Below are 27,633 nucleotides of genomic sequence, written 5' to 3' on the forward strand. Positions count from 1 at the left end.
TACATTGCAAACCGCGTCCACTCATAGATGGACAGGTGTTTCACGTAAACACGTGCTACACGTGCGATAATCTAAGTCCAGTAGTCAAAGAGACGACGCAGACATCACCATTTTTTACCTTCTTCTCCAGCTCGCATACACCATCTAATCCCTTCCCTTCCTCCAGCTCGTATACACCATTCTTTCCGTGTAATGGCGACCACAGCTGCAGCTACAACGAAAGACCTCCTCCGCCTTTCTGTATCCTCCACGCCCAAGCTCTCATTCACCCACACTAGATTCCCCACTGTCCGCACTTTCTCTTCTCGGCCCAAACGTCTCCGCAAGAAAACCCTATGTATACCCCTTTCAAAGGCCGTAGAAATCAAAACCGAACCGGATAAATCTCAGCCGCAGAAGGGAAATCAGGACCCGAACTCCCTCCTCCTTGATGTCTCTGGCATGATGTGCGGGGCCTGCGTCTCCCGAGTCAAGGGGATCTTGTCGTCAGACGAGCGAGTCGATTCGGCCGTGGTCAACATCTTGACGGAGACGGCGGCGATCCGGCTGAGGTCGGACTGGGCGGTGGGCCCGGAGGCGGCCGCGGATGATCTGGCGAATCGGCTGACAGAGTGCGGGTTCCCATCGAAGAGGCGGGAGGCTGGGATGGGGATTGGGGAGAATGTCAGGAAGTGGAAGGAGATGGCAGAGAAGAAGGAGGTTCTGCTGAGGAGGAGCCAGAGCCGGGTGGCATTCGCGTGGACGCTGGTCGCACTGTGCTGTGGGTCCCATGCAACGCATCTGTTGCATTCGGTCGGGATTCATGTCGCTCATGGTAGAATTACTGAATTCAATTTCGTTCTTTTCGTTGATTACTTGATTTCCATGGATTTTATCATTGGGTAGGCCATGGCATGCTTTAGCTTAATCCAGACCATCCACATTGTGGGCCTTAATGTGGATTGAGGAAATACTGAAAATCATGCTAATTGGAGAATTATAACCGCTTGATTAGTTCCCTCGAGTGGATAGTTGAAAAGCAAACTTTTGCCAGTCCAAATTCATTGTGTGGTTAGGATCGTCTGGTCTGATATCTGGGATGCTCCATCCACAATTTTGCCCACTATTTAGAAGCTCTGGGTGGACCAATGTATCATGTATGCCACATGTAATGTAGATGTCTTGATGGCACGCCGTTAGTTGTAACAAACTCACCGTTTAGATTGATTCTTCTATGTTGTATTGAATTTCATGAAGCTATAAAGTGATTTCTGCTTCTTCTACTTTGGGTGTAGGATCGTTTATGGAGATAATGCACAATTCATATGTGAAATGCGGGTTGGCTTTGGTTTCTCTGTTTGGACCAGGCAAAGGTAAATTGGCTTTGGTTTTTCTGATTTCCATTCTGTGAAAAAAGAAAAAGAAAGAAGATACATTCATGGGTTATGAGTATATTAATGTGTATTTGGGAAAAAAGGAATACCGACTCTCGATGTGACAGCTATGAGTTTCACCATTCTAATTATTGATGAGAACCATCAAAATATCATTTGAACATATTGCATTGTCATATGAATTTATTTTGATACATTGTTGGAACAATGCTTTCTGATATTATTCATATTGGTAGAATATTGAGTTTCATTAAATTATCTAAGGAGGAATGTATCACCGATACTTTTTGATACTACCTGTTTGTATCGGAATGTATTTGTGTGCAAATGATACCTTTCGAAATGTAGCCATATGGCGATCGGTAGGTTGTATTTTATTGCCTAACGTATTTAGAACAGACACTCTAGTACCATATGTGATGTAGAGCGGGCCGCAAATGCCATTCTTAGCACAACTGGACCAAAAGAAGCCTAAACTGAGGGAGAAGTAGTCCGTCAAAACCGGGCCCAATCCTACGTAGGGCATGACGTTACGGGGCCCCAAGCATGTCTAGTTTGAAGAAATTCATTCCAGATATGGAGAAATTGCCGTTTGAAGTGTTGATTATAAAACATCCATTACTTTTGATCTGGGCATTGTCATGAAACGCATGACCTATTGATCTTTATATAACGATGCTTCCAAGGTCAACGGGCCCGCTACGTCAGTCAAATTCATCCATTTCGTAGGAAAGCGCACGCCTCCGGTTCAAAACTGTAATTTTAGGAAAAATTTACTATTTCTAGAAATTTTTGTTTTCATCATATTTCATTATTCTTGCATTTTTAAGATTTTTGTCTTTTTTAGAAGTTGCTTGTAATAATGCCGGGAATGCTTTGGTAAGGCTTATTTGGACGCTTCTATTTTTGGCAAATTAAGCTTTGGAAGAGATTTTACTATTTCAGGTAATTTCTAAATAAATTAGGGTATTGGTTTTCTTTTTAAGTAATGTAATCAGAATTCTCAGAATTATTATGCAATAAAAAAATACCTGAATTTTCTCTCTTATTTTCTTGTGGACTCGAGAATTTACCTTGTGGATTCAAGGTTTTGATTACTTGGGCAAGAAAATGATCTTCCTCTTCATTAGTTCACGCTCTTCCCTACGTCAGTCTATATTAAAGCAAGGCTTTTCCTTGATTCAATTGCATCTAACAATGGTTCGGGCAACAACCATGTGCATGGTGCTCCTGGGGACAATTCTATGACAACGACGACATTTAAAGCTTTTTCAACGAGAGAATCTACGAGTCATGCAAGGATTGCATGCAAGGACAAACTCGTGTTTGTAATGATGAGTAACCTGAGATTGGCAAAGGAGCTCGCGGTCGCCATGTTCGTGTTGCGGCACCGGCGATGAATTACAGACCACCACCTGATAATGATGAGTTTAGCAGTGAGGAGATTCATGATATGATTCTTCAACGAGAATAACGAAGAGGCGTGAGGTAGGAATGAGATAGAGATTACAAGATGACGGTTGACCTCCCTAACCTTAATGGCCAACTTCACATTGAGGATTTTCTCGATTGGCTTCTTGAAGTTGAATGATTCTTCAACCATATGGAGATTCCTAAGGAGAAAAAGGTCATGCTCATGGCCTATAAGTTGAAAGGTGGAGCCTCGGCTTGATGGGAACAACGTCAACTTTCACAAACTAGGCAGATGAAAGCACCGATCCGCACACGACAATGAATGAAGCAGTTGATGTGGCTCGATTCCTGCCGATCGACTATGATGAGGTATTGTTCCAGCAATACCAGAATTGTTGGCAGGTGGCCGATCCGTGAGAGATTACGCAGAGGAATGCTATCAGTTGCCTGTAAGAAACGATTTGGTCGAGACCGAGTTGCAGTAGGTTCCCAAATTCACTGGTGGTTTATGTACGACAATCCAAGATTGGGTCCAAATGCAGCTCGTTTGGACAATGAACAAGGTGGTCAAGTTGGCTACCCAAGTTGAGATGCAACTGGAGCGTCCCAATGCACACAACCATGCTTTAAACGGGGTGACTACTATTGAACCTTCACGCGATATGACAGAGTTGCAGGGGAAGGATCCTACGGAGGGCATCCTTGACATCCTCCAATCATGAATTGAGATTCGGAAAGTGGCTAATTTAGACTTTAAAGTGCAGCAACCAATGCTGTTGGTTCAAGTAGAAAAGCTCTATGCTTCGCCTCAAATGGTAAGTGCTACCGATGTGGCGAACTTGGTCACCGATCTAATATGTGTCCTTAGAGGTAGATGACTAATCTGTCCATTAACAATGGGGAAGCAGAGGATGGAGAGGACGATCTGGAAGTCGATGACGCTGGATACGCTGAGGATAATGGTGAAGAGGGAGGATAAACTTACAAAGATCACAAGTCTTTGATCGGGAGGAAGCTGTTATAAATGTCGAAGAAAGAATTAGATCCACAGCGGCATAAAATCTTTCAAACGAAGTGCACCGTGAGCTAAAATATCCGTGATGTGATCATAGATGGTGGGAGCAATGAGAACATTGTTTTGAAGACTTTGATGAAAAGTTGCAACTGAATACAGAAAAACACCCCTCTTCGTACGTAATTGGATGGATCAAGAAGGTCAACGAAACAAAGTTAACTGAATGATGTAATATTCTCTTCTCCATTTGTAGATATTATAAGGATGAAGTAATGCATGACGTGGTTGATATGGAAGCTTGTCACGTTACTTGGTCAACCATGGCAGTACGATGTTGATGCTACGCATAGAGGCCGGAATAATATATTTGTTTTTGTTAAAGATGGTAGAAAGATCATCCTCACTCTATCATCATCGTTTAAAAAAAGATTATCCTCTCTCCTATGAGAACCGAGAACCAATCTAAGGCTTCTAAAGTGGAAGGACAGTCTCTCCTAACCATACCGGATTTTGTTAAAGAATCTGAGGAGACGAGAGATCTATGCATTAGTTATAAAAGAAGGAAGAAGTGGAAGTCATGAACATTCCAGAGAAGTTGAAGCCAATGTTGCAGAAGTTCAAGGGGATTATGCTTGATGAACTTCCTGACGGGTTGCACCCATGCGAGATATACAACACCACATTGACCTTGTCTCAAGAGCAAGTTTGCCCAATCACCCTCATGATTGAATGAGTCCGAAGGAGTGTGAGATCTTGTAGGGGCAAGTGGAGGAACTGATTCGTAAGGGTCTAGCGAAGGGAGAGCATGAGTCTATGTGCTGTGCTAGCCCTCTTGATGTCCAAGAAGGATGGGAGTTGGCACATGTGGTTTGATTGTTGGGCTATAAACAAGATGATTGTGAAATATCGTTTTCCTATACCACAACTAAACGACATGTTGGAAGGGGCAAAATTTTTCTCCAAAATGGATTTGAGGAGCAGTTACCACCATATTCATATTTGGTCAGGCGACGAGTGAAAAACGACATTCAAGACCAAGAATGGTCTATAGGAGTGGCTAGTTATGTTGTTAGGACTCTTGAATGCGCCTGGTATGTTTATGAGGTTGATGAACTAGGTTTTGAAACTGTTTATTGGGTGATTCATAGTAGTTTATTTTAATGATATTTGATTTACAGCCAGGGTGAGGCAGACCATGTAGAGAATCGTTGGTAGGTGCTTCAGGTGCTTATGGAGAACAAATTGTATCTCAATCTAAAGAAGTGTAGTTTTCCTGATAGGTGGCGTTTTATTTTTGAGCTTTGTGGTGACGTCCCTGGAGACCCATGTGGATGAGGAAAAGGTGAAAGCTATTAGGGATTAGTCGGTTCTAGCGGGTAATTTCTAAATGAATTAGGGTTTTGGTTTTCTTTTCAAGTAATGTAATCCGAACTCTCAAAATTATTATGTTATAAAAGATACTTGGATTTTCTCATTTATTTTCTTGTGGAACTTTAGTACTATTGTGGCCCCTATTACTGATCACATGAAAAAGGAGAAGTTTCAGTGGACTAAGGAGGCAGACCGAAGCTTTGCAGAGATCAAGGTGCTCCTTAGTTTTGATAAGTTGTTCAAGGTAGAGTATGACGCTTCTTATGTGGGTATTGGAGGCATGTTATCTCAAGAAGGCACACCTGTTGCATTTTACAAAAAGAAACTAAGTGAGGCTCGTAAGAAGTAGTTGACATACGAGTTGGAGTTATATGCAATCGTACAAGCTTTGCGCCATTGGATACATTTTCTGATCTAGAGGAAGTTTATCCTCTATACCAACCATTAGTCTTTCAAATATATTAATAGTCAATATTAATCATGTGCATGCCAGATGAATTTCTTTCTTGTAGGAGTTCACGTTCGTGTTGAAGCATAAAGTAAAATAACATAATAAGGTTGTTGATGTACTTAGTAGGTGAGCGACCTCACTGGTTGTCATGAGTAACGAGGTCATGGGGTTCGAGTGCCTCAAAGAACTATATGCAGATGACGACGACTTTAAGGATGCGTGGGCCAGATGGTAGACGGGTTAGCCAAGTGACTTGCATATCCAAGATAATTTTTTCTTCAAAGGAAATTTGTTATGCATGCCACAGAGTTCGCTGCGAGAGCACATCATTCAAGAGTTACATGACAGTGGTTTTGGGGGTCACTTAGGGTGAGACAAGCCAATAACTTTTTTGGAGGAGCGGTACTTTTGGCTACAATTGAAGAGGGATGTCGGAAAAGTAGTGTAGAGGTGCCATACATGTCAAACCTCTAAGGGCTAGTCGTAGAACACGGGCCTTTACACCCCTTTACTTGTACCTAATGCCCATTGGAAGGACTTGTATATGGACTTCGAGCTAGGTCTTTCGTGGACCCAGCGAGGTATGGATTCGGTATTTGTGGTGGTTGACAAGTTTTCCAAGATGGCCCATTTTATCTCGTGCAAGAAGGCTCTAGACATGACCCATGTTGCTAATTTGTTCGGAGAGGTTGTGTGACTACACGGCGTCCCCAAAACTGTTATCTCGGATCATGATACCAAGTTCCTCAGTCACTTTTGGAGGACTTTATGGCGACGATTTGACGCCTTCTTGCAGTATAGCTGCACTTACCAGCCCCAGACGGGTAGACAAGTAGAAGTGATGAATCGTACGCTCAAGAACCTCATATGTTGTATTTTTGGTGATAAGCCCAAGCAGTGGGATATTGCTCTTGCTCATGTGGAGTTTGCCTTCAACAATATGCAGAATCTGTCCACCGTCAAGTCCCCATTCAAAGTTGTGTATGGTTGCATTCCTAAGCATACACTAGATCTGGTCCCATTGCCTAAGTTACCGGGTATGAGTGTTGTAGCAAACAATATGGTGGATCGGATCATGACAGTACATGCCGAGGTCCAAAAGAAATTATAAGAGTCTAGTGTCAAGTACAAGGAAGAGGTTGATAAACATCGACGCCAGAAGGTGTTTGAAGTGGGTGATAGTTCACTTGGCCAAGGAGAGGTTTCCAACTAGGACATATAACAAGTCGATGAACAAGAAGGCCATGTTTTGATACTTAGGAAAATCAATGATAACGCCTATATTGTTGATCTTCTCAAGGGTTTGGATATCTCACGAACATTCAATTTGGCAAACCTGTATGAGTATCATGAGCCGAGTCTGCTGAATAACTCGGGGAGGAGTTCTTTTCAAGTGGAGGGGATTGATGTAGAGCAAACCGCAGATGCATTCTAGTATAGTTGGACCAAATAAAGCTCGAACAGAAGCCGAAGTAGTCCATCAAAATCGGGCCCAATCCTACGTAGGGCATGATATAATTGGGTCCCAGGCATTGTCCAGTTCGAAGAAATTCGTTCCAAATAGGGAGAAATTGTCGTTCGAAGTGTTGATTGTAAAATAGCCGTAACTTTTAATCCAGGCATCGTCACGAAACGCACGACCTATCGATCCTTATGTAACGATGCTTCCGGGGTCAACCGACTTGCTAAACCAGCCTAATTCGTCCATTTTGCAAGAAAACGCATGACTCCGGTTCAATACTGATTTTGGAAAAAATTACTATTTTTAGACATTTTCATTTTCATTTTCATCGTATCTCCTTATTCTCGCAGTTTTAAGATTTCCGTCTTTTTCAGAAGTTGCGTGTAATAATGCCAGGAATGCTTCGGTAAGGTTTATTTAGACGTTTCTATTTTGGCAAATTAGGCTTTGGGAGAGATTTTGCTATTCTGGGTAATTTTTAAATGAATTATGGTTTTGGTTTTCTTTTCAAGTAATGTAATTAGAAGCCCTCAGAATTATTATGCTATAAAAGATACCTGAATTTTCTCTTTTATTTGCTTGTGGACTCGAGAATTTACCTTGTGGATTCAAGGTTTTGATTACTTGGGGAAGACGGTGATCTTCCTTTTCACTGTTTCATGCTCTTCCCTGCGTCAATATGATACGATGCACTGGTATTTTGAATTTTCATGTGACCTAGAATGTTATAACTGGACGCTAGAATGAGCCTTTCAAGCTGGCTGTAACTTGTAATGAGTGTTATTGCCAGCTTTATGGTCACACCACTGCTACAAGTGTCTCACCTGGAAAGAAGGGTACTGCATCGAAAGTTCGAAGATGCATTATGCGGCTATATTGTCTGTATTGTTGTTACAAGAAGCAGGAGCAGGATTGGTGACAACAACCAGGAAATAGGCTTTTTGATGAACCCAAAGTGCTTAGGAGTTGTGATATTCGGAACTGGGATTTCCCCCCCTTCTTTTAAGATATAATTATCCAGTAGTGGGAGTTAATGACCAAAAGGAAAATCCAGAACTGCGAGTCGGACTTTCTTTTAGACATGGGAGTTGGACATTTGGTGGAAGACGATGCGATTATACTCTTTTACTGTTCGTGCTGCTGCTAGAAGTCATGGACTTGTCAGTCAGTTGACGAGTCAGAAGATTGTGAACTATTTAAAAAGAGGATTGATCTCCTATAATTTCTCGGCGCTGCAACCCACTTCTTTTATTCTGAATTTTGTTTCCAATTATTTCCTTGAGAATGGTTGTAAAAATGGGTTGTGGGTGAAGTTAACCCAAAAGTGGTTTTAGCAACCAGTCGTCATTTAAAAAAAATAAATTATTGACTCTTTATATATATATATATATATATATATATATATATATAATATTTAAATGGCTAATTTGAAACATTATTATCATCATCAACATAGCCTTCTTTACGAATCCTGTTTTGGCAATCATTCCATCAAGATTCAAAACAAGAATTCCCATTGTAGCTTGGCAAAAGTTAGACAAATGGCTGCCCACCTGACATCAACCATCCTCCTTTACTTGGAAAGGGCGCCTTCTGGCTTCTAGTGCAATAGCTAACAAGTGGAGTTGTATGTTGTAAGACATTATACGGCCCTGATATTTTCATTTCACATTGTTGTTATGTTTCTTGCCTGACAATCAAATGCACAGAATATGCTTTTAGGATTGTCATTCTTCTAGGAAGCATTGACATTGTTTACACATTCACTCCATTGCAGACTTGCTATTCGATGGCGTGAGGGCATTCACAAAGGGATCACCAAATATGAATTCTCTTGTTGGATTTGGATCTGTTGCTGCATTCGTAATAAGCACAGTGAGTTAATTTTTGAAAGCTGATATTACACTTCATCTATGATTTTAGGGCCCTTTTGTATTTCCTGTTTCCTTCAATAAATTCCTCACCTTAATTTTTTATTTTTTATTTTTAAATTATACTGTAAAAGTATTCATTTGATTTGTAACTTCTTATTCTCTGATGTAGGTGTCATTGCTAAACCCTGGGCTTGAATGGGATGCATCATTTTTTGATGAACCGGTGATTCTTTTGACACCAGTCTTTGCAGCTCCTTTTAGAGCTCTGAATTGCATTCTCATATATGAATGTTATCTTTTCACTTAGTGTCCATGTTTATGAATCAATTGAATCATATCGGTTCCATCGTTAAAATAGTTTTGCCGAAGTTTTTTTTTTTTTTCCCATCCCATTTTATGCAAACCTCCTGTGCTCCAATCATTGATGAAGCAGGATTTGGGTAGAAAGATTTATAATGCTTGGCTTTGCAATAGGAGCTAAATCTGCTAAGACCTACATTTTTTTTTTCCCTCTTGGTTGGTAATCCATTCCAGGGACCTTGAACTGTCAACCTGAAGAAATTGAACAATCCTCCCACTGGGTAGTTAACACAGTTGTTGGTAAGACCTACACTTCTTTGAAGTTATCAGAAATTATGAACGCTGAATATTGTGGACCTTGGGCGTGATAGCAATGCAGTATGTTCTGTTTCATCGGACTGCAAAAGCGGGGCAAATTGCTCCCTGTTCATGCAGAATGGTGCTCCTAGGGAATTGGTGCAAAAATCAGAACATCAAAACATGTGTGCATGGAGAAAATGATTGTTCACTAGACTTTGAGTTCACACTGCCTTTCAGGCTCTACAGTGAGTCGATCTGCAATAAGTACCTGTTTATTATTTACATCTGCTGATGTTTCGAGTTTTGACTTTTTTATTAGAGCATTTATCATTTATATCTGCTGAAGTTGTCCCGAGTTCTGAATACAAGGAACTCCAAAAGAGCGTATGATTTTTTTATTTTTTTATTTTTAAAATCTGCAATAAGTACCTGTTTATGGTGGTTCATCCATTTTTATGTGATTATCTACATTAATATCAGTGTTGGTAGCTTGAAAGCCCATATATAGCTTTTTTGAAATAATTTATTTCTCATGCAAGATGTTGTTTTGTAGCATGCAGGTCATGCTTCTTGGTTTCGTACTTCTTGGACGTTCACTCGAAGAAAAAGCAAGGCTTCAGGCTTCCAGTGATATGAATGAACTCTTAGTAAGTTCTACTTCTCTTCCTGGGTTATTCATGTGCTGTTTATTCTTTTAGATTGTAGATCTAACCACCCTTTCCGATACCATGTAATTGATCACATGAACAAGAAGAGGAGAGTTTTGGAGAGGAGGGTTTTGTGGAGAATGATTGTCTCACACCCCAATAATACTTTATCATAAAAACCTAAGCAACATTACAAGGTATGATGTAATGAGGGAGTTCCAAATATAACACACCCATACAACTAAAATACTGCACACATACACAATTCCCAAATGCATGCACACGTATCTGTCTGTAATTTGAAGGAATTCTGATTTTTCTACATTACTATCCGGTGGCGTGTAATGTGGATCTTGCTAGACATCATTTTGGTTGGCTCATGCACTTGCTCAAACTTGAACTTGGAACAGGGTTCCAAATTACTCGACATGAACCCTAGATCACAATATAAAATATGAACTGGTTGATTCTTTTCTGGGCATAGAAGTTGCCATTCTTGTTATAGACTTTTCTGAAAAGAACAAGGAAAAAAAAAGAAAAGAACATTATGCTGTCAGATGTAAGGAAATGCCAAAGTGGCCTTAATCTTAAGTTTCCTCTTAAAATCTGGATTTGCACATGTGGTGTGCTGATACAAGTTTGCTCAGATGAATGCATAATGGTGTTAGTATTTATATATAAGGGCATCTATTGAAATATGAAATTATACTGGGGTGACTAATGATATGAGTTTTCTTGCAGTCACTAGTATCATCTCAATCACGATTAGTGATTACTTCCTCCGAAGGCAATACCTCAGCTGATAATGTGCTTAGTGCTGATGCAATTTGTGTTGAAGTCCCCACTGATGATGTTCGAGTTGGAGACTCAGTATTGGTTTTACCTGGCGAAACTATTCCTGTAGATGTATGTTACTTTAGCACTGACTCCTAATTATTCTGAACATGACTTTTGACAGTCAACCATGATCACTTGCGTTTTTTTTTTTTTTCTTTATGACATTTTCTAATATGGTATAAGATTGTCGTTTCTACAATTTGTTGATAGACCAGTTTTTATAATTCAGTACTGTTTGTAGTACTGAATTACCTGATGCACATGGTTGGCGGGTGATTGCATGCATCCGCAGGGAATAGTCTCACCTCAAAAGGGGGCGGGGACACCCTCTTGTCATTAAAAAAAATAAAAAAATCAGTATTGTTTGTACTCAGTTTAAACCTGTTGAGTTTACTCAAAGATGTGCTGATATTGTGGGTTCTTTTTGCTTAATAGTCTTTTGGTGCGACATGATTATAAACAAAATTTAGCTTGGGCAACAAATCCTTAGAAGACTTCTGCATATGCAAGCATTGTGTGTCTGCCAGGGCTCCCAATTCGTTTTTTACTTAACACATCTCTTTTTTTGCGAAGAACAGTGGTCCCGCATATGCAAGGGTCAACTTGTATGAGAAGCAAATGAAACTACATTGCTTAGGAAGATTGATTTGATAGACTACTAGTTACCCCTTCCAGTAACATGTGAAGATAGTGATTGCACATAATATGAGTCTCAAAATTCTTGATTTTCATTGATCGTCCTCCTGGCTGAGGCTTGGGCCTTAGGAATGATTGGAGGACAAGGATTTGTAAAGCCAATACCAAATAGCTGGGATGAGTCTTACAGTGATTATTATAGTGATGATGGTGAATGATCCTGGACATATAAGAAAATATTACCTACACTAGTATTAACTAACCAAAATAGCACTATGCACAAGGGTGGAATAGACCGTGTAGAATCAGCAAATTATGCAATTCAATATAATGTACTTCATAGTCGTGGAAAATCCAGTTTGGTCGTCAGTTATAACACATCTTTATTACTTCCTTTTGCCGATGAGAGGAAAATTAGAGCTGGTGCATTACAGTTCTTTTAGAAGAAGGCTATTCTCTTGATATTTATTCCATCACCTATCAATAAGGACGCTAGAAGTCTAACATACCCATCACATTGTTTTAAAAAAATGCTTCTTTCCTTACTAATGGACAACATTATTGTGTCAATCAATGGAAGCAGAAATAATTGAGTTGTTCAGCATATTATTTGCTGAAGTACGGGTCTCAGGTCATTTCTTGCTGTTGCTGGCAATAAATCATTACCTCAGAGCTTGAATCCTAATTTTTTGCATTCCCAATGTTTAAGAACTTAATAAACTGCAGCGCAATTGTATGAAGTTGGGGTTGTTTACAAAAATAGATGTGCATTTTGCAGATTCTTATGAATTCATTTAGTTTTTATTTAGTAATGAAGGCCCTTGGCAATGATTGTGGATTTCAGTTGTTCTTTAAAACCAGACTGAATTTAGAGTTCTTTAAAACAAATTTTGTTCTGTTCTGTTATTCTGCATGTTTATTTAATCTTTAGTAAATTCTAACTTTCTCAATCTTCAGGGGAGGGTTCTTGCTGGCAGAAGTGTTGTTGATGAATCCATGCTCACTGGAGAATCTCTTCCTGTATTTAAGGAAAGGGATCTTGTTGTTTCAGCTGGAACAATAAATTGGGTATGGTTCTGTCTAGAATGGTTTAGTTTTTATTAAGTGTTCCTTTTCAGAGTATAGTGAATATTTAATGTCTGGAATCACTTTAAGAACCAGCATGGTTCTGTAAATTCTATTTTGTACTGCTGCAACACAAAAACACCATGGTCCCAATAATGCTTAAAATAGACATAATGGGATATTCTCAAGAAGTTTTGTAAATTTATCTTTCTTATCAAAAGAAATGTCTTACTAGTAGTATATGAAAGCGTTTAAGTAATAAAGAGCATACTAGTAATCGCAGTAAAACATGAATAGATCTACATGACTTCCAGAGATGGATGAAGTATTCGTGGTTTGGAGATCTCAGGCGTGTGGGCTTTTGCATTCTTTCTGAAAGACCTAAGCTCCTTTAATACTGCAGAGTTGGCTGTAGGAAAATAAGTATAATTGATGTGGATAAAATTTAACAATCACTAAACTATTGGTGAGAGCCACATAAGCATATGGTTTAGCTACCTTTTTCGTTGATATATTCATTTCTGCTCTCTGCTTCAAATTCTTCAACCCAAGATATTTCTGATATATTCAATCACGAACTTTAATCTTCAATTCAAGGACACAGATGCCTATGCAGTAAACAGGGTCTACTCATCTTTTCTTTTCTTTTTTAATCACATTGACTTGATTTATGTGTCACTGACTACTTTAGCTTGACTTTGCTCATTTTGGATCCATTTTCATTGCCCTTCCAACTTTTTCTTTCTTTTTCTTTTTTCGTTTTTTTGAAGATTCACTCCGTTCACTATCGGGACCCTGTATCTCTTTCATCCCAATGGTATTTTTCTTTTATTTTTATCTCTTTTTCATTCATTCATTCATTCTTTCTTTCTCTCTTCTTCTTTTACCTTTTATTTTTAGGTATGTTTGAAAATGTTGACCCTCAAATAGGTGGGACAAGGTTATGACTTAGGACATTTTGAAAATATGCTTTGGTATTATTTTGACTTGAGTTTTGAGAGCAATGGGCCTGAACCTTGAGCACAGGCATGCCCCTGGCCAAGAGGGAGGGAACGATCTTGAGATGGTATCTAAGCTGAGTCAGTGCATGATTGTAGTCCTTAATCAACAACATGTTGATCGTCTTCTTCCACTAAAGGCATAATAGTTTGCTCAAAGAGCTAGTTGCTGGTCTTGGATAGAATAACAAAATGTAAAGCTGCACTCACTGTTCCAGAAAAAAGATAGTGCAGGTAAAAAACCTTTCCTAACATATTTCTTATTTCTATAGGATCTTTTGGATATGAGCTGTAATCAGTGACCATTGCTTACTCGATTAAGTTATGCTTGTAGAATAAAGTGAAGGGAAGACAAACTGCAGATAAAGATCATGTGGCAGGGAGGACAGCACAAATAAAACTCTCAACATATTGAGCATTTAATAATAACATTTCCAAGAATGTGCTATTCCTCTATGTTAGCATTTCCTCATTGCAACACTCTTAAATTCTGAATCCCATGAATACTATCATTGTCTTGGCATTTGATGTGGATGTTTTAGATAAATTGTCTGAATTGATTTCAGAAATCATGAATCTCATCACGTACTTCGTTTCAGGATGGTCCTTTAAGGATTGAAGCCTTGACGACTGGCTCTATGTCAACAATTTCCAAGATCATTCGCATGGTCAGTGCAGCATTTGCTTTGCCTAAGTAAATATTACCCATTTAGAATATATTTGCTCTAGGCACTACCTTTCCCTTTTATATTTTTGGATGAGTTTGATCTTGTTGGATGGTTATCCATCTGTTTATTGTGGGATCCAAACACCTTTTAATGGTATTTTCTTCAAGTTGATTAGTTTGATATTTTTAATACTCAACACTAAAAGAAAAAAAGAAGAATAAAAGGAAACAATTTCAAAGACTATATCCATGTAACCTATGATGGGTTTCACCTGAATCTCCAAAAAACTGAAAATAATAAAGGTAGATATGAAGATTTCTGTGTTACAAAAATTACAAAAATTACATTGACCTTCCATAGGTCGAGGATGCTCAAGGCCATGAAGCACCTATCCAAAGGCTCGCAGATGCAATTGCAGGGCCTTTCGTGTACAGTGTGATGACGCTGTCTGCAGCAACATTTGCTTTCTGGTATGTGCATTTTGTTTCCAGCTCGCTTGATTTTATTATTTTTTTTCCTTCTGTCACAATGTATATTGCAGCTCATTAAACTAGAAGCATTTTTATGACTAATAATATACACTTAACTGGTAGGAATTGCAAAATTAAGTCTTTGAATTGGAATATCTTGGCTTATTCCTATGCTTCACTGGAAGCTAACTGAAGCATTCCTATGGCTTCCTTCCTTCTTTCTTTCTTTCTTCTTCTTTTTTTTTTTTTTCCTCAAATTGAATTATTTAATAGGAATCTCGATCATGATTTCTGCAGTTGTGTGTTTGATGCACTCATGTTACTGTCTGCCGCAACTTATTGCTTGTCATTTTTGTTCAGGTATTATGTTGGTACTCAAGTCTTTCCAGATGTCCTTCTCAATGATATTGCTGGACCTGATGGGAACTCATTGCTTTTAAGCTTGAAACTCTCTGTGGATGTATTAGTGAGTATTTGGGAACATGACATTGAATGATTACATTCTAATAAGCTCATCATTGGTTTCACATTGGAAACTTCATACTTTTCAATTTCTTTTTCACATATAGAATACAGAAAGCCTTATGCATGTAAACTGTATTTGATGGTTTTGCTGCCGAGGACACAACTAGAAGTAGTGCACATTGTGTGGGTTTTTCTCCAAGAATTTTGATAAACTTCTGTATGTAGCCGTAATTTGCAAGCACGTCTAACTTGATGTTTGCGGAATAATTTGACGGTTGATCTCAAGAATCTGAGGCATGCGTAGACGCTGCATAGTGCAAAACAATTTGAAGTGAGACTATACACCACTAGAACCCTAAAGTTGCACGAGAAAAGTTGAACTCTGACGTGCAAGAAAAACATAAATTACGAAATTTTACAAGTGAAGACTGACATGTTTGCAAGGAAGACACAGCATACAATAAAAGAGGAAATGAATGAAACAAAGCTGTTTCTTTGCATGCTTCTAAAGGATAGGTGGCTGGTTCTCTTGCCAAACAGGGTCACTTTGTGTTGGCAACTTTTATCGATTACCGTGATGGTTTCTTGCATCTTTTTTGCTCATATTTAATAAAATATCATCATATAACTCAACTTTAAAGAGTTTGTAAATTTGGCCCAAAGCTCACTAGCTTATGAGCCAACACATGTTTTTCTCCATGGGTATGCTTGATTTCAATAGAACCACATCTCTACAAAATCATGATCATCATCAATGTTTTTTGTATCATTATAGCATAATGTTTCGCACCCTTGGGATACGGATACATATCAGTTATCGCATGGGATATATCGGTTGTATCGCGTTATGTATTGCTGTTGTTGGGAAACATGGGGAAATTGGTCGAATTTTTCAATGAAACTTCAGGGATTGTTAAGAATGACATTAATACACACGTAGAAATCAAAACATCACAAAAAACAAGTGCACATAATAGGTTTCCTTTGTGTAGAGTCTTAATCTATGCTCTATTTGACATATATTCAAAGTCAATTCATATAATTTACAAAATGTAAAAAGACATGAATGGAAACATAAGCAATACATACAAAAGCAAAAAAAAGAAGTAGAAAACTAGAAATATACCTGTGAATGATGTGTGTAGTTGTAGCTTAGACCCACATAGAGTTGCCCATACATCAGGAGTGAAATTTTGAAAGAAAGAAACTCTGAAATGGACTTGGATAAAAAACGGCCCCAAATCGGCTTGGAACTTGATTTCAACTTGAAATTTGTGTTTCTCTTCAAAGGGATTCAAGAAGAAGGGTTGAAATCCACTAGATCTAGCTAGAAGTGGAGAGGAATCAAGAAAAAGAGATTTGGATTTTTTATTTTTTATTTTTGAATTTTCTTAAGAAAGCCCCGGGCTTCCCGTGATTATGTGTAATATCGGGAATTTTATAAAAGGAACTGGTCATGATATCTCTCTGTATTTTGCAATATCTACGATATTATGCGATACATTGCGATATCTATGATATTATGCAATACACTGTAATATCTACCATCATACAAAGAATTTCAAATACTACCTTGGGGTTTCGTATTGCCCAGGTGGGGATAAATGATATATCGTGGGATGTATTGGCCGATATCATCGATATTGAAATCACTGATCATCATCATCTAAGCCTTATACCAATATATTGGTGTCAGCTACATGAATCATATTCTGCCCTTCCACTCTATCAGGGACCATAACTTCAGTTAGACCATAGGTCATGAAGTCTTTTCAATAGAACCATATCTCTACAAAATGCTCAATAATAATAATTATGGAACTGGCCTCAAAAGCCCAAATTTCTGGGTGAAAGGCTAAAGCGATGATTTTTAACATATCATCTGGTATGTTATATCTCGGATTTGTGGGTGGAGAACTTGAAACACTGTGCATTGGCCATGTGGCTTAACCCATCCCAGCCACACCTCCAAATATCCTCTTTTCTGGCTTTTCGTATTTCCATATTGCTGAAGGCCTAAATCCATGCGGAAATAATGTAAGGTGATAGGTATTTATGTATATCACAAAATGCGAGACTGAAATCAATGAACAATGACAATGCAACATTGTATTCACCATGAAGAGCATAGACAGGATGGGGTAGATTATATCATAACACGCCCCACTGAAGTAGGCAATCTTTTTTAAAAGACAAGAAACTTCAGTATGTGATATGATTGCAAATGAAAGTCGTGTAATTATTGTTCTGTTTTCAGGTAGTTTCTTGCCCTTGTGCACTTGGCCTTGCTACGCCTACAGCTATCCTAGTAGGGACCTCCCTCGGTATGATATCTATTTATTTTCTTGTATTTGAGATATTCGACTCAACTTTTCTTCTTTGTCATCCGAACCACTGATTTAGAGTTTCTCAGTTAATTTAGTAATAGAGGATTCCACTGCTTTCATCACCTTTTTTTTTTTCTCTGAAATCTCTTTGTAAGAACTCTCACATTTCCATGTCATACTAATTCATATCCTGCCATCTTTTGAGTACCTTTGATCAGGACCTGCAATATTGATTTCAATTCATTTATATTGACAATTCAGCTGTATGTGTTTATAGCTGTTCTGATCTTGTTTTCTGTTTCATTGACATCTGAGCAGGTGCAAAACAAGGACTTCTTATAAGAGGAGGAGATGTCTTGGAACGTTTGGCTGGCATAGATGTTGTTGCTTTAGACAAAGTACTTCTCAAGTTCATGCATTATATTCTCTCCACGTGTGTTGCTGCCTAAACTGAGGAACAAATATCAGAAAACATGAGCTTTGCTAAGTCCAGACACCTCTACACAACCACACATGCCGGGTTTGCTTGTGTGTTACATCCGAGACATGTGTCAAGTGGGTCCCACTGTGTAGATCACCTGTCCCAAAAATCAGGCCAGTCATCACATCAGCGTGCCTCGAATGTACCAAAACATGTACAGCTTAACGAAAACCGTCAATGTTCTACATTCATCATTCACATATGGCCTGCCTGTATAGTGGACCAGCCTGAATTCTGGGATGGACCACCTTATGCTGTAGGTCTAACCTGGTGCACAGCTCAGATATGTGCTCGTGGACTTTGCAAATTTCCAAAAACTATTGCAACATTTTTCTTTTACTACCTGAGAAACATATCCTCATTGTTATGTTTATAAAAAACTAAAAATCATATCCTCATTGTATTGTATCCCCTCGTCTCAACCTCCAGACAGGAACCCTCACGGAAGGAAAACCTGCTGTCACTGCTGTGGCTTCTTTGGTTTATGATGAGTCTGAAATTCTTCGGCTTGCTGCTGCTGTGGAGAAAACAGCATCACATCCAATTGCAAAGGCTGTCTTAAACAAAGCAGAGTCGATGAACTTGGAAATCCCTACCACAACTGGACAATTAACAGAACCCGGCTTTGGATCCTTAGCGGAAGTAGATGGGTCCTTAGTTGCAGTAGGTACAATGGAATGGGTTCATGAACATTTTCAGAAAAAATCAACACAGTTTGATTTAATGGAGCTGAAAAATCGGATCACGCATCTATCTTCAAATGTCATATCTCAATCCAACCATTCAAAATCAGTTGTTTATGTCGGGCGCGAAGGAGAAGGCGTCATTGGTGCAATTGCCATATCAGATATCTTACGTTCTGATGCACAATCTACAGTAAATAGGTACTTTCTCTTCCACTTCGTGATACTATTTGGACTGCCACATGCACATAGACGCGGATGTCTGCTGATGCTGAGTCAAAGCTGCTGACTAGTCCTCTTATCTATCCTTTAATAATTGGTTGTCTGAAATGTCTATAAATATGCCGGTGCGGATTAGCTGTTACCTGGGTAACACCTTAGTGGATGTTACACTAACCATGTGGGGCCCACCTTGATGTATTTTTTTGTATATCCACGCCATCCATCTGTTTTTCCTTCTCATTTTAGGACACGATCCCAAACCTTAATAAAATCCAAATCTCAGGTGGACCATACTACTAGAAACAGTGATGAATGACCATAAAAACTCTGTGGGCCACAAAAGTTTTGGATCAAGCTGATCTTTGTATTTTCCCTTTATCCAGTTATTCTTGACATTATTAACAGGTTGGATGGCAGATAAACATTAAAAAAGCCTTACGATGGGCCCTTTGGAATTTTTTATGGCAAGGCACTCAATCACCAATGTTTCCTGTGGTGTGGTCCACATGAGCTTTGGATCTGCTTAATTTTTGGGCACCAGTCCTAAAATAGGCTGGAGAAACGGATGGACAGCATCGATATACAACACATCATCAAGGTGGGCCCCACTGTAAGGGTAACACCCACTAAGGTGTTACCCAGTTAACACCTAATCTGCTCCCTAAATATGTACACTTGTGTGCAAGTTCGAGCTCAGAACTCTGTGTGTGTGTGTGTCATAATATACGTGCATGTGTATAAGCATTACCAATTTCACTAAGAACAGTACCTCATGAAAAACTAAATCAGAATATCATGTTACAAATGGGAAAACTGGTATCTGTATCCTAGATTTTTGTGGAATGGAGAATTGTATCCCATTTTCTTATCTGGGTATGTGTCAGCATCAGCATCTTGGTATCCTCAGTGTGATTGAATTTCGTGTTTCTGTGGATGCAAGTACATTCTAACTGTAGACACTCAAGAGGACCTCAATAGATGAAAATCCACATTTGTGATTGGATATAAGCTGTACAAGACTTGCGTGCTTACTTGGTTGTTCTGGATTCTTAGGCTGCAGCGGAAGGGCATCAAACCAATCCTTTTGTCGGGCGACAGGGAAGAGGCAGTGGCAAGCATCGCCAAGGCAGTTGGAATAGAAAGTGAAAGTGTCAATGCAAGCTTAACTCCACAGCGGAAATCAGGCATTATATCAAGTCTGCAAGCTCAGGGGCACCGTGTTGCGATGGTAAACTTATTTCCGGAACTGCCACCTAACACTCCAAGAGAAATGCAATGGCTACTTACCTGAGTAGGACCTGGGTCATTTATCTGGTTGGCCCCACCATTTGTGCTGTTGCCCAAAAGTCCAGTTGGTCCCGTTATCAGGTGGGTCATATGTGCCTGGGAAAATGGGTGGCGGAAAAGTTTTCTGAGTCTGTGTACATGGTATGTGTCGACTAACTGATTTCCTGGCTGCCTGATTTTCAGGACATGGCACATACTTGATGTTACCCACCTTATGGACATCACAGAACTCATGCACATTAGCACATGAGGAAAGCATATTTCTAAAACTTGTGGACTTGACTCAATGGCATTTTGAGCCAAGTCACCAAGAAACTAGCTGGTGTGTGAGACTTGATTCTGACTCGGTAAGATTCGTCGAGTCAGCTTGTTAACTCAGTCAACCTGACATGACTTGGTGTGACTTGAACCAAGTCACTGAGTGGTGGGATTTTTAAAAAATAAATAAGTAAAAGCAAGATTCAAACACAAGACCATGTAATGGCATTACCACATCATCATGCATTGTATTTCTGAAAATTAGCCATTGTTTGTACTTATACTATTGCAAACATTGATTATCAACTTCAGTATTTCTTAATTTAATTATGAAATAACGAGTCGAGTCTTCGGGTCAACCTGACCTGGCTGAATATTGGGTTGAGTCGAGCTTTTGGGCTTTTAAACTATGGAGGAAAGAAGGATCTGAAATCCCATGCCTATGAGCGGCCATTAAAGGGTCCTCCAGCAGATACGTTCAGCACACGCCTAACCATAAGATAGATGGGGTATGCTTGAGTGGTACTGGTGACAGTGGTACTGGAAACTTGGGGGCCCACGTGATGGATGAAGGCCATCTAACCATCCTTCAGATGAATAACCTCATATCATTCTTAGGTGCCAAAAACCAGCCTGATCCAACACTCAAGTGGGCCACAACACAGGGAGCAATGTGAGAGGGGAAGCACACCATGGATTTACACAGGGCCCACCTGAATCTCAAAACAGATTGATTTTCATCTTGACTCTTCATCCAGGCCAGATGAAGGATCTAAATGGTATGGATTTCATATACTCAACACAGTAGGCCCTTCATAAAAAGCCCTTCCCAGCTTGTTCTATGTGGTGTGGCTCACCTGATTCACGGATCAGCCTGATTTTGGGGCCCTGGGGGTAATATGCGCTAAAGCATATGATGGACAGGTTGGATTTTATGCATTCATCAAATGGACCCCACATCTGCCTGTCACCAGTGTTACTTGCAATGGTACTGGCGCCACTGGAGCATGCCCAAGATAGCCTAAACTAGATTCATTGGTTAATTCAAATTCTATCACCGGAACATGAATATAGCACATGCAAAGAAACTTTCAACTATTTTATCATTTGCTAACTCATTCGTTCCGCCACTCGTAGGTGGGTGATGGTATAAACGATGCGCCTTCTTTGGCCCTTGCTGATGTTGGGATTGCTTTGCAAATCGAGTCAAAAGAAAATGCTGCCTCTGATGCAGCATCTGTAATTCTTCTTGGTAACAGGCTTTCGCAGGTGCGGTTTTTTGTGTGTAAGAATGCATATTTCAATAAATTGCTTCGCTAGCCATTTGTTTGCTCTTTGTCGCATTTGCGCTACAGACCATCCATCCAGTGGGACTCATCTTGGATGGGTCACAAGATTTATCCCACACTGTCCGCACAGGTTCTTGAAATGTGGATCAGTTGGATTGGTATCCTATGGCCCATCCACGGTAGTACTGACCAGGCGAATGGTCTCGATTGCCACACATGGACGTGGAGCGGTTAGAGGCTATCAATACTAGCTAAACTTGCTGCAAAAGACTATCAAAGCATGATTTTTAAGACTTGGATGAGAAATGTGCGAATTGTCTGAGTCGACTTGGAATCGGTAGCACCCCATTCTGAGTCGGCTTGTGACCAAACATGTTGGTCCGAGTTGCTGAGTCTTTTTTAACCATGATTTGAAGTTTTACTTTCCCATGGTTTTGTTCTGAAATGTATGTTCTTCGGACAGATTGGGGATGCTCTGGACCTTGCAAAGGCAACGATGGCCAAAGTCCATCAAAATCTGGCATGGGCGGTTGCATACAATGTTGTGGCTGTTCCCATTGCTGCTGGGGTATTGCTTCCGCATTTTGATTTCGCCATGACACCTTCACTTTCTGGTGAGTCAGACTACTTTAATGGTAAAAAGATTCCAGCTGTTTTCCATCATTTTTAAAAAACGCGGATTTCAGGTCCTGTTTTGGCATCCACGCCATTCATCAGGTGGGCTCCGTGAATGTGACCCGACCCAAAAGTCAGGCTCCCCCGTCAATGTGGTGGGCCAAGTGTACCTCAAGTGTGGGACCTCGGTCAATTTCTTATCCATCTATTTGTGCGGCTCGCCTTATGACTAGACAACCTGAACTGGGCCACAGCGCATATGAAGGACCTGGGTCCCATGTGTACCCGTGTGATGTGAACCCAAAAAGCAGGCTCACCCCATCGATCAGGTGGGCCACACGTACCTCAAATGTTGGACCTCGGTCAATTTCTCATCAAGAAAAACTTTGATATTCTGGCATTGCGATGAATGATACACATGCATATATAATTTACTTAGAATTTGCATATGGAGCATATAAGTAATCCAAATTACACCATCCAAATTATGTAGGTCAGTTTAGATGTATCATGAATTGAAAACTACAGTTATTTGATCATCTGACTATCAGATTAGTGGACATTTAGGGCCTGTTTGGATTCCACCAAATAAGTTACTTTTTCTACTCACAGCTGTAGATAAGTAACTTATTTCAGAGAAGTAAATTTGGTTTATGATTAGTTATAAGTAACTATTTTACTTAAAAGTACATAATCACTTCAGTTAATTTTTTTTAGCTTTTCTAATTTTCATAAGTAGTTTGCCAAACATACTTATCTTCTTAATAAGTAGAAACTAAGATAAGCTACTTGTGGAATAAGTAACTTATCTTAAGCAACTTACAATCCAAACGCCCCCTTATTGGAAGGTTAAAAATGAAAGAATATCCAGTGGTCTTATTTGAAATAAACAAGTGTCCACGAATCAAAGGTTAGGATTGTTCAACCAATCTGATTTTTGTACTGTAACTCGGCAACAGCGGATTCCACAATTTAGTGGGACTCGGATTCATAGTGACCCCTCCAGCACCCATGACAGTGCTGGAACACCATGATGCATGTGTTTTATCCACACCGTTAATCCATTTTACCTGCTCATTTTAGGGCATGAGTCCAAGAGTGTGGCAGATTCAAATCTTAGGTGGACCACACCATAGGAAACAGTGGTGATTGAACTCCCACCATTAAAAATTTCTTGGGAGCCACAAAAGTTTTGGTTTAAAGGTTTTCCCTTTATCCAGATCTCTGTGACCCAATAAACAGGTTGGATGGCAAATAAACATGACAGTGGGGGGCCTTAGAAAGTTTTTAATGGTGGGCATTCAATCACCAGTATTTCCTGTGGTGTGACTCACCTGAGATTTGGATCTGCCTTGTTCTTTGGCTCGCGCCCAAAAAATGAGTTAGTGAAATGGATGGACGGTGGATAAAACAAATACATGATGGTCGGGCCCACAGCTTTTCCAGCACCAACGAGGGTACTGGAGGGGTCGGTGCCAATCCGAGTCCAATTTAGCGTGTCAAGTGCCGGTGTATCACACGTCATACACAGCCAGAGTATCAAATAACTAACCTTTCATAGCCGTCTGTTTGTGTCGTCCAGCTTATGACTGGCTAGAGAGACCTGATAACTGGGCCACAACACAAAAAGAGAGACCGACAGGTGGACCTGGGCCTCACACAAGTGGGGAGAGCAATGAAATAGCGATTGACTTTATACATTGATGGGGCCCGCCTTATATCGTGTGCTTGTTTTTTTGACAGGAGGGTTGATGGCTTTGAGCTCTGTATTTGTAGTCAGCAACTCACTACTTCTACAGCTTCACGGATCTTCCTCAAGAAAAATGAGCTAGCTGTTCTGTAACACGTTCTCTCAATAAACTTTGTCATTTAGACGGTCAGGATTGTATCAGCCTTGAACGCATTTGTGAACCGTGTACCCAATGGAATTATATTCATGGGGCCTTCTTTATTAACACCACAGTAGGCATTTCAAAATTTAATCTGTTGAAATCCCCCCCTTCTCTATGGCTCTATCTGGGTTTTATCAGTTCGTGAGAGTGGGCCCCATAAATTCGCAGACGTCTAATCTTGGGCCTTTCAGTTGAATCCCCATCTGTCTTAAGCAGGCCATCCAAGACTCAGGTAGAATTTTCATAAGGCCTACCTGTTGTGCAGACACCAATCTGGTCCATTCATCTCGTCTAATACCCTCGGATGAAGGGATACTGAAAAACTGGGGCCATTTTGAAAATCAGGTGGGCCAGTCCATGCATTTTTATTTGTTATTTATTTTTTATAAATGATTTGTTCATTCAATTAATCTCAAATAAGCTGTATCTTTACACGGACCAATCATTTTATATATATATATAAATGAGGCAGGGTTTTGTTTTTTTTTTCGGCCCACCCAGATTTCGAATCGCCCTGATTTTTGGGCCCCTTGGCCAAAGGTAGTGGATGCTGGAAGTTGATTTTTGGGGGCCTTAGGCCAATGTTAGGGGTAGGGAATGCCACCGACCTCCGTGGTGTGTTGACATGTTATGTGTCATATCCAAGCCGTATGTACATTTGGTTAGATTGTTTCGTGGTTTGAGCCCAAAAATGAGATACATCTAAAGCTCAAGTGGACCACACCACGGAAAGCAGTGGATATTGAACGTCTATCGTTGAAAACTTAATAGGGTCCACAGAAGTTTCGGATCAATCAGATATTTGCTTTTTCCCTTCATCCATGAATAGACACGTGCCCCACTTCAAAGAAAGGAGACGTCCTCGAGCGGTTTAGGTGAGACCGAGTAAGGTTGGGACCCCTGACTTTGGGGCCCACTGTGATGTATGTGACTTCATCCATGCCGTCCATCCGTATCGAGAGCTCATTTTAGAGCGTGATAAAATAAAAAAGAATGAAGCAGATCCAAATATCAGGGAAACAGTACTAATCGACAATTAAAAACTTCTCGTGGGCCACAAGAGTTTTGGATCAATCTGATATTGGCATGGTCTCTTCATCCAGATCTTTGTGACCTTATCAACAGGTTGGATGACAATAAACATCCCAGTGGCCCCATTTAGTTTTTAATGGTGGGGATTCAATCGCTACTGTTTCCCGTGGTATGGTCCACTTAAAGATTTGCATCTGCCTCAATTTTTAGAATCATGCCCTAAAATGAGCTTTCAAAACTGTTGGACGGTGTGGATTTATGGCACATAAAATCACTGTAACCCCACAGTAAAGGGTCCCACCACCTCGGTGAACCGTGGGTCTCACCTAAACCGCTCCAGGACGTCTCCTTTCTTAAGTGGGGCCACGGTCCATTCATGCCCCATCATATCAACGGACCGGATCACTAACTCTAAAGGATCATCCAAATTCAAGAATATATATGTGTGTGTGAGAGAGAGAGAGATAGAGATTTTGTATGTTTTAGGCATGTCTTCACATGATTTGAGATGGTATGGCCCACCTGAGTTCCTTATATTGGCTGATTTTTGGGATATCCCATAATTTAAAGGGACCCATCAAATACAAGGTGTTGATGTTTGACAGACATCATAATGGGGCCCACACAGCTCGACCTCATGGGAAGTTCCCATGAGAGTTCCCATGAGGTCGACCGCATAGAACCATTTCCCATATAGAGAGAGAGAGAGAGAGTTCACATACCAAACAACACAAATGGAAGTTTTGCTAGTAACATATATATGGTATTCTATCATACATACTGCTATTAGATAAAAACTCACAAATCCAATCTTGCCCTCAAACACAACCTCTAATGGCCATCCCATCGTGACCGTCCAAACAACCCCACCCGATTTTCATCCTTCGAAATCCGTCTTCACCCACTGCCCATACCTACTCTTCATCTTCTCATCCATCTCCTTCTCCCGAACCTCAGCTATCTTCGCCGCATTCGCCATCGACTCCTCCTGCACACGTGCCATCCTCCTCCCACGCCGCCTCGCCGTCTCCTCTCTCTCCGCCTCCAGCCCCTCATACTCCCTCACCCAACAGCTCTGCACCACGCAAGTCGCCACCAGCACCATCAGTTGCAGCAAGAACATCGACAGCAGAATTCCGCACGCCGTCTTGGCAAGAATCCTAGCCTCCTTAGGACTCTTGTCGGGCTTTAGTAATCGAAGGGTCGATTCCTCCCTCGAGAAGAGAACGAGGAATCCGAGCCCCTGCCCCGCCAGTGCGGCGAGGACGGTGGAGATGTGAGCAACGAAGCATATGTGGGTGAGGAGAGAGTAGAAGCCTGCAAGAGAAGAGAGGAGAGAGAGGGAGGAGGTTGTGATGATGGCCCACCCAAGTGGAGCTGGTGGGTTTTTTATGAGGATGGTGGGAGCAAAAGAGGCTGAGGAGAGGAGGAAGAGAATGAAATTGAGAGAGGAGAGGAGAAGGTATGGGAAGGAAGAAGAGCTTCTGAGCTTGGAAGAAGCCATTCTGGTGTAGGACTCTCTCTCTCTCTGTGTCTTTGGGTTGTGTGGATGGATTTTCTTTTTAAAATTTTTATAGCGGAAGTGGGATTTTGTTGCCGTTGGAGGGAATAACGGCTAGGTTAGGAATGTGGGGCCCACTAGCCACTATTGAGTTTGTGCTTTGTTGCTTTTCTCATCTTTTTAAAGGGCTTTGATTTGATTCTTTTGTATGATGATTGGTTTTTTAAAAATTGAGGAGTTATTTATTTGATACTCGGGTTGGGTATGAGTCTTGATACGCTGGTACTTTGCAATTGCCCTGCACAGGTGGCACACATTAAAATCAAATTAGATAAGCTAAATTGTGGAACTAAATGTTGGATCGGTTGCATAATCCTAACCTCTGATTCATTGAGATATGTTTGTTTAAATAAGGCCGGTTTTATTTTGAACCGTCCAATAAATCTCCACTAATCGGATGGTCAGAAATCAAACGAGCGTATATTTTTGGTTCACGAGACATCTAAACTGGTATAAAAGAATTTGGACGGTTTAATTTGAGTTACTTGTATGCTACGTATACAATTTCTAAGTAAACTAAAAGTGCATGTGTATAGTTCATCGTCCTCTGTCAGAGTATTAAAGCTTTTGTCTTTGAAATTTTGAACGTGGTTCCCTCCGAGTCTCCGCCCGGCTGGTAGAGTATAGAGCTGGATACACAG

The 27,633-nt window shown here is 40.3% G+C and overlaps 2 protein-coding genes across 2 annotated transcripts; one reads left to right on the forward strand and one right to left on the reverse strand.

The window, feature by feature from the left end:
- The first annotated feature begins 99 nt into the window (after positions 1–99).
- On the forward strand, positions 100–24,487 carry LOC131226638 (copper-transporting ATPase PAA2, chloroplastic). The gene is made up of 17 exons (XM_058222225.1): positions 100–814; positions 1,275–1,352; positions 8,863–8,960; positions 9,129–9,182; positions 10,120–10,206; positions 10,948–11,112; positions 12,637–12,747; positions 14,342–14,410; positions 14,771–14,880; positions 15,241–15,346; positions 17,603–17,669; positions 17,991–18,070; positions 18,583–19,037; positions 20,112–20,286; positions 21,741–21,872; positions 22,356–22,506; positions 24,251–24,487. The coding sequence occupies exons 1-17, from the start codon at positions 193–195 to the stop codon at positions 24,337–24,339; spliced, it is 2,649 nt and encodes an 882-aa protein (XP_058078208.1). The 5' UTR covers positions 100–192; the 3' UTR covers positions 24,340–24,487.
- Positions 24,488–26,150: 1,663 nt separating this feature from the next.
- Positions 26,151–26,963, reverse strand: LOC131227823 (uncharacterized). The gene has a single exon (XM_058223642.1). The coding sequence runs from the start codon at positions 26,933–26,935 to the stop codon at positions 26,309–26,311; it is 627 nt and encodes a 208-aa protein (XP_058079625.1). The 5' UTR covers positions 26,936–26,963; the 3' UTR covers positions 26,151–26,308.
- Positions 26,964–27,633: the final 670 nt, after the last annotated feature.

The sequence above is a fragment of the Magnolia sinica genome, chromosome 15, assembly GCF_029962835.1.
Source record: "Magnolia sinica isolate HGM2019 chromosome 15, MsV1, whole genome shotgun sequence".
Lineage (NCBI taxonomy): Eukaryota > Viridiplantae > Streptophyta > Magnoliopsida > Magnoliales > Magnoliaceae > Magnolia > Magnolia sinica.

What these genes read in the sequence shown, in the direction of transcription:
- LOC131226638 (XM_058222225.1), top strand. Translation starts at nt 193, where the DNA reads ATGGCGACCACAGCTGCAGCTACAACGAAAGACCTCCTCCGCCTTTCT. An exon ending in CTGCATTCGTAATAAGCACA is followed by an intron (nt 8,961 to 9,128) that starts GTGAGTTAATTT and finishes TCTCTGATGTAG; the next exon opens with GTGTCATTGCTAAACCCTGG. An exon ending in CATCATTTTTTGATGAACCG is followed by an intron (nt 9,183 to 10,119) that starts GTGATTCTTTTG and finishes TGTAGCATGCAG; the next exon opens with GTCATGCTTCTTGGTTTCGT.
- LOC131227823 (XM_058223642.1), bottom strand. Translation starts at nt 26,935, where the DNA reads ATGGCTTCTTCCAAGCTCAGAAGCTCTTCTTCCTTCCCATACCTTCTC.